We start from the raw sequence: 13110 nt of genomic DNA, 5'->3' as shown, positions 1-13110 counted from the left end.
TGTCCCCCACATGTGCAGCCATGTCCCTCTAGCCATGTCCCTCACATATGCAGCAATGTCCCTCTAGCCATGTCCCTCACATATGCAGCCATGTCCTTCTAGCCATGTCCCTCACATATGCAGCCATGTCCCTCTAGCCATGTCCCTCACATATGCAGCCATGTCCCTCCAGCCATTTCCCCCATACCTTTGCCGCCGAAAGCCGCCGCATGGAGAAAATCACAGCATTCATTTGAATAGCTGTTTTGCCCGCGCGTATAGACACTCCCCCTTGCTCGGGATTGGTCAGATCACGATCACCCATCCAATCCCGAGCAAGGGGGAGTGTCTATATGCGCGGGAACACTACAGCTATACAAATGAAAGCTGTGATGTTCCCGCACGCCGTTTAACCCATGCGGCGACTTTCGATGCGGCGGCGCGATGCGGCGGCAGCGGCGGGGGGAGTACAAGTACTCCCGCAAATACTCGGTATCGGTCCCGATACCGATACTGGTATCGGTATCGGGACAACCCTAGTCTCCATCACTATCTACAACGTAGAGAGCGTCTTGACTTTCCTGTAGTCCAAGGGAGGGGGCGAGCACGACACTCCACACCAGGGAGAAAGCCTTGCATTACTGTGTGGAATTACAGACAGAAGAACAGGAAGTGAGGATTTCTCAGAAGAAATGAGGACATTTAAAAGCAAAATGGAAGGATGAGGTAAGTGAAGGAGGACTGCACTAAGGGAAAGGAAGCTATTTAGGAAAAACAAAAATTGTACCTTTACAACCCCTTTAAACCTACTACACAGGTACCGACTGTCAGGAGACATTGGCCGGTTCAAAAACAAAAACGACCGACATTCGGCCCGTGTGTATGTGGGTCTGTCCGGCTGGCTTCTGTCAGACGAGCATGCTGGAAAACCAGCGCCAACAGACTCCAGATGAGTGTTCTGGAGTGTTCTGGTTGGGGGGGGGGGGGAGCTCAGAAAGGGAGATCCCTGCACTAATTTAGCATAGTCAGTACAGCGGCTCTGACCGGGAAGCCAACAGTTTTTTTCATTCAACCAAGCTCATAGTGTGAACCCAGCTTTATAATTAGCTGGTAACACAAACCTCTCGGATTTGGAAGTAACAAGATTCAAACACCAAAACTCAGTCCAGTCATTCCATTCACTCTGATAACACGGCTCCCTTCAGCCAGCGAGTGACAAAAGACATGCAGAGTGACAGCTGTACACACTTCACTACAAGCACAGGCAACAGAAGCCAAAACCTCCACCGGGAAAACATGGCCGCCCAGAGGACAGACAAGGGGCCATATTCTCAAAGAATTTACGCCGGCGTATCAGCAGATACGCCGACGTAAGTCCGATTCTAAGGCCGTCCTATGTTTAAGTGTATTCTCAAACTGAGATACACTTAAACATGCCTAAGATATGACGGCCTGCGCCGTTGTATCTTAGGCTGCAATATCTACGCTGACCGCTAGGTGGCGTTTCCTTTGCAGTCAGCGTAGAATATGCAAATGTCTAGTCACGCCGATTCTCTAACGTACGCTTGCCTGTCGTAGTGATTTTACGTAGTTTCCGTAAGCGATATGTGGCGTAAAGATAAAGATGCCCCCTAGGTGGCGTACTCAATGTTAAGTATGGCCGTCGTTCCCGCGTCGAAATTTGTAAATTTAACGTCGTTTGCGTAAGTCGTCCGTGAATGGCGATGGACGCCATTTACGTTACCGTCAAAACAAATGACGTCCGTGAGACGTCATTTAGCGCAATGCACGTCGGGTAATTTACCCGACAGAGCATGCGCACTACGATCGGCGCTGGAGCGCGCCTAATTTAAATGATCCACGCCCCCTACCAGGATCATTTGAATTAGGGGTGCTTGCGCGGGTGGACTTTACGCTACGCCGCCGCAAGTTTACAGGTAAGTGGTTTGGGAATCAGGCACTTGTCAGTTAAACTTGCGGCGGAGTAACGTAAAGGACATACGTTACGCCGCCGGAGATCTCTAAGAATATGGCCCAAGGTGAGTAAAACAGTATTAACACTCTTCATAAACAAACACAGCTTCAGTAACCCAGGCCAATCATGCATTTGTAAACAACAGATCCATGCCAATTATTGCCGGTTCACACTGCCGCCACTTGTCAGGCGACTTGAGAGTTCAAAGTCTCATGAAAAGCGGCACCCCATTAACAGCAACAGAGCCCTTCTAATCAGTGCGACTCAAGTCCCATCAACTTCGAAAAGGTTCCTGCACTACTTTTGGTCGTCTTCATCGCGACTTTAATGGACTTCTGTTAACCACTTAAGCCCCGGACCAATATGCAGCTAAATGCCCAGAGGTGTTTTTACAATTTGGCACTGCGCTGCTTTAACTGGTAATTGCGCGGTCATGCAATGTTGTACCGAAATGAAAATTTGCGTCCTTTTCTTCCCACAAATAGAGCTTTCTTTTGGTGGTATTTGATCACCTCTGCGGTTTTTATTTTTTGCGCTATAAACAAAAATAGAGCGACAATTTTGAAAAAAAATGCAATATTTTTTACTTTTTCTATAATAAATATCCCCCAAAAATATATAAAAAAAACTTTTTTTTTCCTCAGTTTAGACCGATACGTATTCTTTTACCTATTTTTGATGAAAAAAAAAAATCGCAATAAGCGTTTATCGGTTGGTTTGCGCAAAATGTATAGCGTTTACTAAATAGGGGATAGTTTTATAGCATTTTTATTTTTTTTATTTTTTTACTACTAATAGCGGCGATCAGCGATTTTTTTCGTGACTGCGACATTATGGCGGACACTTCGGACAATTTTGACACATTTTTGGGACCATTGTCATTTTCACAGCAAAAAATGCATTTAAATTGCATTGTTTATTGTGAAAATGACAGTTGCAGTTTGGGAGTTAACCACAGGGGGTGCTGAAGGAGTTATGTTTCACCTAGTGTGTGTTTACAACTGTAGGGGGGTGTGGCTGTAGGTCTGACGTCATCGATTGTGTCTCCCTATAAAAGGGATCACTCGATCGATGCAGCCGCCACAGTGAAGCATGGGGAAGCCGTGTTTACATACGGCTCTCCCCGTTCTTCAGCTCCGGGGAGCGATCGCGAGGGGGTGGCTAGAAACGAATAGCCGCGCCCTCATCCCGGATCGCTCCCACACGATTAACGACCGCCGTATGTACCGGGGGGGTCCCGATCGGACCCCCGACCCACGTCTAGGCAGCGACGTGCGGGCACGTCGTTCTGCCTGTCCGTGCCATTTTGCCGACGTATATGTACATGCGGCGTTTGTTAAGCGGTTAATGAAGTCACAAGCAAGCGACAATGAAGTCAAAAGCAAGCGACAATGAAGTCACAAGCAAGCGACAATGAAGTCACAAGCAAGCGACAATGAAGTCACAAGCAAGCGACAATGAAGTCACAAGCAAGCGACAATGAAGTCACAAGCAAGCGACAATGAAGTCACAAGCAAGCGACAATGAAGTCAAAAGCAAGCGACAATGAAGTCACAAGCAAGCGACAATGAAGTCACAAGCAAGCGACAATGAAGTCACAAGCAACAATGAGGTCACAAGCGACAATGAAGTCACAAGCGACAATGAAGTCACAAGCAAGCGACAATGAAGTCACAAGCAAGCGACAATGAAGTCACAAGCAAGCGACAATGAAGTCACGCAGAATGTCGGCTGTCAAAAGTAACGCGACTCTGAAGCCACGTAGATGTGAACCGGCACATACAGGGTCATCCCAACCAAAACATATATTTTTGATTATGACTGGATGAAAGTTGGATGAACCAACCACTGTAATCCTAGATCTAGGGATGCACCAATACCAGTTTTTTTTTTTTAAGACTGATGCCGCGTACACACGACTGTTTTTCAGGTTGTAAAAAATGACGTTTTTCAGGCTCTAGAAAAAAAACAACGTTTTTTTCAACCCGATCATTAAAGCGGCCTTGCCTACACACGATCGTGAAAAAAAAAATGCTCTAGCAAAGCGTGGTGACGTACAACACGTACGACGGCACTATAAAGGGGAAGAAGTTCTATGTGGATGGCGCCACCCTTTGGTCAATCAATCCAGGGTAAATCCGATTGCCTCTCGTGGGATCAGGAAGGAATTTTTTCCCCTGCTGTAGCAAATTGGATCATGCTCTGCTGGTTTTTTTTTGCCTTCCTCTGGATCAACTGTGGGTATGGAGTTGGGTGTATGGGATTGTACCATGTTTTTTTATTTTGTTTGTTTATTTTTTTGGTTGAACTGGATGGACTTGTGTCTTTTTTCAACCTGACTAATTATGTAACTATGTAATCAGGACCTCCTTCCTCCTGCTCTTGACCCCCTCTAGAGATAACTAAATCTATATAGAGGAATCAGGACCACTTTCCTCCAGCTGGTGATCCATCGAATAACTATAGATCTATATGGTAGAAACAAAACCTCCTTCCTCTTTCTGGTGATCCCTTGAGTGAGAACTACAGATCTAAATAGATGAATCAGGACCACTTTCCTCCTGCTGGTGATCTCTCAAGTGATCACTAAATATCTATATAGGAAAATCAAGACCTCATTCCTCCAGCTGGTGACCCCTCTAGTGATAACTAAAAATCTATATGGTTGAATTAGAACCTCCTTCTCCCTGCTCTTTATCCCTCTAGTAATAACTAACAATCCATATGGATCAGGACCTCCTGCTGGTGATCCCTTTAGTGATAACTAAAGATCTATATAGGGGAATTAGGATCTCCTTCCTCCTGCTGGTGATCCCTCTAGTAAGAGCTAAAGATCTCATAGAGGAACCAGGACCTCCAGCCTCCTGCTGGTGATCCCTCTAGTGATATCTAAAGATCTATAGAGAGGAATCAGGACCTCCTTCCTCCTGCAGGTGATCCCTCTAGTAAGAGCTAAAGATCTCATAGAGGAACCAGGACCTCCAGCCTCCTGCTGTGATCCCTCTAGTGATAACTAAAGATCAATATAGGGGAATTAAGATCTCCTTCCTCCTGCTGGTGACCCCTCTAGTGATAACTAAAAATCTATATGGTTGAATTAGAACCTCCTGCTCTTTATCCCTCTAGTAATAACTAACAATCCATATAGAGGATCAGGACCTCCTGCTGGTGATCCCTCTCGTGATAACTAAAGATCTATATAGGGGAATTAGGATCTCCTTCCTCCTGCTGGCGATTCCTATAGTAATAACTAAGATCTATATAGAGGATCAGGGCCTCTTTCCTCCTGCTGGTGATCCCTCTAGTGATATCTAAAGATCTATAGAGAGGAATCAGGACCTCCTTCAGGTGATCCCTCTAGTCAGAGCTAAAGATCTCATAGAGGAACCAGGACCTCCAGCCTCCTGCTGTGATCCCTCTAGTGATAACTTAAGACCTCATATAGGAATCAGGACCGCTTTCCTCCTGCTGGTGATCCCTCTAGTAATAACTAAGATCTATACAGAGGATCATGACCTCTTTCCTCCTGCTGGTGACCCCTCTAGTGATATAAAGATCTATATAGAGGAACCAGGACCTCCTTCCTCCTGCTGGTGATCCCTTAAATGATAACTAAAAAGATGTATATGGTGAACCTAGAACCTCCTTCCTCTTGCTGATACCTCGAGTGATCACTAAAGTTCTATGTAGGGAAATCAGGACCTCCTTCCTCCTAGTGATCCCTCAAGTGATCACTAAATATCTATAATGGGGAATCAGGGCCTCCTACCTTTTGCTGGTGATCCTTATAGTGGGGGAATCAGAACCACTTTCCTCAAGCTAGTGATCCCTGGAATAATAACTAAAGATCTATATGGTGGAATTAGAACCTCCTTCTCCCTGCTCTTGATCCCTCTATATAGAGGACCAGGACCTCCTGCCTCCTGCTGGTGATCCCTCTAGTGATAACTAAAGCTCTATATAGGGGAATTAGGACCTCCTTCCTCCTGCTGGTGACTCCTCTAGTGATAACTAAAGATCTCATATAGGAATCAGGACCGCTTTCCTCCTGCTGGTGATCCCTCTAGTAATAACTAAAGCTCTATATAGGGGAATTAGGATCTCCTTCCTCCAGCTGGTGATTCCTATAGTAATAATCAAGATCTATATAGAGGAATCAGGACTCCTTTCTTCTGCAAGTGATCTCTCTAATGCTAAAGATCTAGTGATAATTAAAAGCGGATGTGCGCTCAAAAAAAAAATATTAAAAGCCAGCAGCTACAAATACTGCAGCTGCTGACTTTTAATAATAGGACACTTACCTGTCCTGGAGTCCAGCGCTGATCGCAGCAGAGCACGAGCGATCGCTCGTCTCTCTGCTGCTCCCCCCGCCATCCACGCTGAGGGAACCAGGAAGTGAAGCGCTGCGGCTTCACTGCCCGGTTCCCTACGGCGCATGCGCGAGTCGCGCTGCGCCCGCCGATTGGCTCACACGCTGTGTGCTGGGAGCCGAGTGTTCCCAGCACACAACGGGCGACAGACGGGAAGTCAGAAAAACCCGTCTTTCGCCCGTAGCGTGTGGCCGGAAGTGGGTGCAAATACCTGTCTTTAGACAGGTATCTGCACCCCCCTCCCCCCTGAAAGGTGTCAAATGTGACACCGGAGGGGGGGGCGGGTTCCGATCAGCGGGACTCCACTTTAGGGTGGAGAACCGCTTTAAAGATCTCATATAGGAATCAGGACCGCTTTCCTCCTGCTGGTGATCCCTCTAGTAATAACTAAAGCTCATATAGGGGAATTAGGACCTCCTTCCTCCTGCTGGTGACTCCTCTAGTGATAACTAAAGATCTCATATAGGAATCAGGACCGCTTTCCTCCTGCTGGTGATCCCTCTAGTAATAACTAAAGCTCTATATAGGGGAATTAGGATCTCCTTCCTCCTGCTGGTGATTCCTATAGTAATAAGCAAGATCTATATAGAGGAATCAGGACTCCTTTCTTCTGCAAGTGATCTCTCTAATGCTAAAGATCTAGCGATAATTAAAGATTTATATAGAGGAATCAGGATCTCCTTTCGCCTGCTGGTGATCTCTGTAATGATAAAGATCTATATAGAAAAATCAAAACCTCTTTCCTTCTGCGGGTGATGCCTCTAGTGTTGCATTACAGAATTCTGTCTGCTTTCCCAACACCTGGCTACACTTTTGCTAATTTTCAGCCATCTGAACAATTTCTAATCTTTATCCTCTGAATGCTCTTCTGTAACTGGGGCAGTGTAAACAAAAGCATAAAATCTATAGGGCTCTCATACCATTGTGCACCTCACAAGCTTGGAGACAGTGTAAGCTTAAGCCACTGACAAGCCAGCAACTTCAGGTCAAATCCAACCCCCGACTCCAGCCAAGCAGTCAGATATAATAAATAAAATTAAAGGGGGCATGTACTGTTATTATTTTTATGCAAGTCTGCACAATTACAGAAACACATTGTGGAATATTCAGATTCTTGCACAAGTCCAACTGTTACACCACATCTCATTCAGACAGCAAACCACAGCACTCTAAAGAAAGCATGGTCAGTGGCCAGCGGACAGCTTAGTACAATCAGTGCAATGCACATGCTCGTGATTTGTCAGTACTTACTTCCTCTAATCGCTCCTTATTAAGCTCCTGCATCAAAGAAACTTTATCAGAAAACACACAAACTGAATTACAAACAAATCATGTAACGGCTGTACAATAAAAGAGACCCTATTGGCAGATCATTCATTTGAACAAAAATCTTCTAATAAGATTATGGGCCAGATTCACAGTGGACTTACGACGGCGTATCTCCACGTACGCCGTCGTAAGTCCGAATGTGAGCCGTCGTATCTATGCGCCTGATTCTTAGAATCAGTTACGCATAGATTTGGCCAAGATACGAGCGGCGTAAGTCTCCTACGCCGTTGTATCTTGGGTGCATATTTACGCTGGCCGCAAGGGGCGCTTCCCTAGATTTACGCGTCGAATATGTAAATTAGGTAGATACGCCGATTTACGAACGTACTTGCGCCCGCTACGTCGTTTATGTTAGGCTTACGTCCTGCGTAAAGTTAACCTTGCTATATGAAGCGCAGCCAATGCAAAGTATGGACGTCGGCAAGCGTATCTTTTTACGTTGTTTACGCAAGTCGTACGTGAATGGGGCTGTGCGTAGGTTACGTTCACGTCACAGGCATTGGGCCTGGCGTATCTTATAGAGTGAATTTGACGTGATACTGAGCATGCGCCGTTCGTTAGGCGCGTCATTTAGGTGGGGTCACGATTCATTTACATACAACACGCCCCCTACCAGCCTATTTTGAATTAGGCGGGCTTACGCCGGCCAATTAACGCTACGCCCCCGCAACTTACGGAGCAAGTGCTTTGTGAATACTGCACTTGCCTGTCCAAGTTGCGGAGGCGTAGCGTAAATAGGATACGCTACGCCCGCACAAAGATACGGCCATATACGTGAATCTGGCCCTATATGTGTATTTATATATGACTCTTTTCTAAAGACATCCGAAAGCCCAGAGACTGTTGCCAAGTACCGCCATCATCGATGTGATGTCAGTAGCCCCAGAAGACGGAGAGCTGACACTCAAGTGACATTGTCACCACACCTCAACTTTCCCCTCTGCTCCCCGCATGTCCCCCACCACCCCACACAAGTGCAGGGAGACATGCAGCCAACACCTGGCACCTCGCACAGTTTCTAATGCTCCTGGCACCGCCTCCTAAATCTGGAGGTGCCAGGCTATTAGACACCCTGCTGTGGTTGGCATGTGGATCTCTTCATGACGCCCGCAGACTTCGTCCCCTCCAGGTGCCAGGGTCTAGGGGGACACAGCGTGTTGTTCTTCCTGTGTTGTGGTTGGGGTGGGGGGGAGGATTTGTTTCCTGTTGCCCAGGAAATCTGATGCCAAGCATCAGGTTGCCTGGGTTGCAGGATTGCTCCCCAGCTCAGGTATAACTACCAGGGCTGGGAGGGAAAAAGGATACACATCTCCTGCTGCCAGCCCCCTGTATACTGTCTGTGCCAGTGAGGACCTAAGACTAAGGTTGGGCCTTGGGGGGTTACACTTGGCCTCCCTTTGTCCAGCTGCCTCCGTGCCTCACCATCTCATCACCGGGGCCACCAGACGTCCTCAGTGTGAGGCTTGGAACCCTCCTGTATCTCCCCTTTGCTGTGCCATATTTCCCCCTGCATGCACAGTTAACATATTCCTGTGCCATATTTCACCTCCACCTGTAACTCTTTGCTGTGCCATATTATCCAGAGGATAATTTCCCATTGCTGTGCCTTATTGTTGCCCTAATGATCACCCTGAGGTTCATTCCCCCTTTGCTGTGTCCTATTGTTTCCCTGTGGACTGTCTCCCTTTGCTGTGTCCTATTGCTATTCCATGGACTGCTAACCCAATGCTATACCATATTTCCACTACACAGACTGTTGGTGTGGTGGCATAGTGCTGCCCTGAGGATCATCTCCCCTTGCTGTGCTCTGTTACTGCCCTGAGGATCATCTACTTTTGCAATCCTGTATAGCCACTCCATGCACTGTTAATCCAGGGTGTGCCATATTGCTATTACATGGACTGTCCATTTGTGCTGTGAAATATTGCTGCCCTGTAGAGCAGGGGTCTCAAACTCAAATTACCTGAGGGCCACAAGACAAGTTTTCATATCCCATGGGGGGCCGCATGCAAACTTTCAAACTTCAAAAACAACAGTACTGGTGTCAGCGAACGCATTATTAACCCCCAGCACTGGTGTCAGCGAGCGCATTATTACCACCAGCACTGGTGTAAGTCAGGGTTTGACAAATTTGCTTGGAATCTAGGAGCCAGCTAAAAAAGTTAGGAGCCAGAAAACGCACCCCGTCCCGACGAGCTTGCGCGCAGAAGCGAACACATACGTGAGCAGCACCAGCATATGTAAACGGTGTTCAAACCACACATGTGAGGTATCGCCGCGATTGGTGGAGCGAGAGCAATAATTCTAGCTCCTCTGTAACTTTAAACATGCAACCTGTAGATTTTTTTAAACGTCGCCTATGAAGATTCTAAAGGGTAAAAGTTTGTCGGCATTCCACGAGTGGACGCAATTTTGAAGCGTGACATGTTGGGTATGAATTTACTCGGCGTAACATTATCTTTCATAATATTAAAAAAAATGGGGATAACTTTACTGTTGTCTTATTTTTTAATTAAAAAAAGTGTAATTTTTTCCCAAAAAAGTGCGCTTGTAAGACCGCTGCGCAAATACGGCGTAACAGAAAGTATTGCAACGATCGCTATTTTATTCTCTAGGGTGTTAGGATAAAAAATATATATAATGTTTGGGGGTTCTAATTAGAGGGAAGAAGATGGCAGTGAAAAATAGTGTAAAATTACATTAGAATTGCTGTTTAACTTGTAATGCTTAACTTGTAATACCAACGGCCACCACCAGATGGCGCCAGCTAAAAAAAAAAAATGTTTTTTTTTTTTTTTTGCTCCCCTCACTTCCACCCTGCCTGCGGGCCATTTATAACTGGTCCGCGGGCCGCAAATGGCCCGCGGGCCGGTACTTTGAGACCACTGCTGTAGACTGTTTCTCTGGGCTCTGTCCCATTGCCACCCATCCTATACACCCAGGTTCCCCAATAAACACACTGGCCCAGATTCTCAAAAGAGATACGACGGCGTATGTTCAGATACGCCGTCTTATCTCTGAGTCGCACTGTCGTATCTATGCGCCTGATTCTTAGAATCAGTTACGCATAGATTTCCCTTAGATCCGACAGGCGTAAGTCTCATACGCCGTCGGATCGTAACTGCATTTTTACGCTGACCGCTAGGGGCGTGTACGCTGATTTACGCGTCCAAATATGTAAATCAGCTAGATACGCAAATTCACGAACGTACGCCCGGCCGACGCAGTACATTTACGCCGTTTACGTTAGGCTTTTCCCGGCGTATAGCTACCCCTGCTATATGGTGGCGTAAGTGCGGCGTACCAATGTTAAGTATGGCTGTCGTTCCCGCGACGAAATGTGAAAATTTTGCGTCGTTTGCGTAACTCGTCCGTGAATGGAGCTGGACGTAATTTACGTCCACGTCAAAACCAATACGTCCTTGCGGCGTATTAGGAGCAATGCACACTGGGAGATTTCCACGGACAGCGCATGCGCCGTTCGTGAAAAACGTCAATCACGTCGGGTCGTAGAAGATTAACATAAAACACGCCCCCCTGTCCCACATTTGAATTAGGCGGGCTTATGCCGGCCGATTTACGCTACGCCGCCACTTACGGAGCAAGTGCTTTGAGAATACAGCACTTGCCCGTCTAAGTTGTGGAGGCGTAACGTAAATAGGTTACGTTACGCCCGCACAAAGATGCGCGCACTTACGAGAATCTGGCCCACTCATTTCAGGTCCTGTGTGATCTGTCTCTGTGTGCGCTTCTAGTTCACCACCGACAATATACAGAATAGTAAAAGAATCTGTAGCAAGGGGAGGAGTGGGGGAGCTGGGTCAGCGCAGAAATTAGACACTTCCAGAAGAGGAGAGGACAATGACGTGCAAAGGAGGGGAGAATGGACTCTTCCTGGAGTAGTAAACTACTTGAGAAAGTCCAAAGGCACATTGCATGTGAATACAAATTTATGGAAAGGAAAAAACCCTGAAAGTTCGTATTTAAAATACTTGATGTAAAGTGAAATCACCAAAGAAAACAAGCAGAGGTTTGTAGCTGCTACACATCTTTGCTACAAGAGCGGTACTGTGACAATGGGGGGTCAATTCACAAAGCTTTACCGCATGCGATAAGGGTATCATGTTACTTATTTGCATAAATTATCGAATGAATAAAACAACATCAATTCACAAAAAATAAAAAAAATAACGATTATAGCCCGGATTCTCATACGAGTTACGCCGCCGTATCTCCAGATACGCCGTCGTAACTCTGAGTCCGAGCCGTCGTATCTATGCGCCCGATTCTTAGAATCAGTTACGCATAGATTTGTATTAGATCTGACCGGCGTAAGTCGTATCTTAACTGCATATTTACGCTGGCCGGTAGGGGCGTGTACGCTGATTTCCGCTTAGAAATATGTAAATCAGCTAGATACGCCAATTCACAAACGTACGCCCGGCCGACGCAGAACAGATACGCCGTTTACGTTAGGCTTTTCCCGGCGTAAAGTTACCCCTGCTATATGAGGCGTACCAATGTTAAGTATGGACGTCGGGCCAGCGTCAAATTTCTTCACGTTTTACGTCGTTTGCGTAAGTCGTTCGCGAATAGGGCTGTGCGTCATTTACGTTCACGTCGAAAGCATTGGCTTCTTGCGGGTTAATTTGGAGCATGCTCACTGGGATACTTTCACGGACGGCGCATGCGCCATTCGTAAAAAGCGTCATTTACGTGGGGTCACATTAAATTTACATAACACACGCCCACATCTACCACATTTGAATTAGGCGGGCTTACGCCAGCCTATTTACGCTATGCCGCCGCAACTTTGGTTTGAGAATACGGCACTTGCCTGTCAAAGTTGCGGAGGCGTAACGTAAATAGGACACGTTACGCCCGCACAAAGATACGCGGTTCTACGTGAATCCGGGCCTATGTGTCATTTACCAAAAAAAACAGTGCCGGTAAATACCACATAAAAAGCTCTCAAGTCAAATTCACAAACGGACCAGAGCGTTAAAAAGCATGCAATATTTACCACCAGGGTTATGCTGGCAGTATCACATGGGGCAATTGTCAAAAAACAGCCTTAGCTTAGCTGGTTGCTAAGCAGCGGGCCGGGAAGCCAGCTTTCATGTCCTTAACAACCGATGATTCATCAGCTGTCAGCGGGCTTCCCTGCTCACAGCCGATTGTAAAGAAAAAGCAGACAATTTAAAATTATAAAAACCGGATGGCCACGCCCCATGGCTATATAAGAAATAGCAGACAGCGGGAGCCGACAAAAACAGGGGCTGCCAGCGTTGGAGGAATACTGCGTTCTTAATTTTTAGCACGCATCGACAGCGGACGAACAAGACATCACCGGACAGAGAAGAACACTGGAGGGAGAATACACGATTTTTAATTAAAAGGACTTGTCAAAAACCGTCTCTTTAAAATATTTAAAACTACACTTCTTTCTTCTTTTCT

At 46.5% G+C, this 13110-nt stretch overlaps 1 protein-coding gene across 2 annotated transcripts in view; it reads right to left on the bottom strand.

Moving 5' to 3' along the window:
- The window catches only part of PIK3C3 (phosphatidylinositol 3-kinase catalytic subunit type 3), a 259170-nt gene that overhangs the window by 224012 nt on the left and 22048 nt on the right, over positions 1 to 13110 (bottom strand). Inside the window, exon 5 of one of the 2 annotated variants that reach the window (XM_040336115.1) lies at positions 7576 to 7602. The exons of the other annotated variant lie outside the window; for it this stretch is intronic. Within the exon in view, the coding sequence (XP_040192049.1) occupies positions 7576 to 7602 (27 nt within the window). The remainder of the gene's footprint in view (positions 1 to 7575; positions 7603 to 13110) is intronic. 2 annotated transcript variants of the gene reach the window in all.

The sequence above is a fragment of the Rana temporaria genome, chromosome 1 (assembly GCF_905171775.1).
Source record: "Rana temporaria chromosome 1, aRanTem1.1, whole genome shotgun sequence".
NCBI lineage: Eukaryota > Metazoa > Chordata > Amphibia > Anura > Ranidae > Rana > Rana temporaria.
This window is presented reverse-complemented; position numbering and strand designations above follow the sequence as displayed.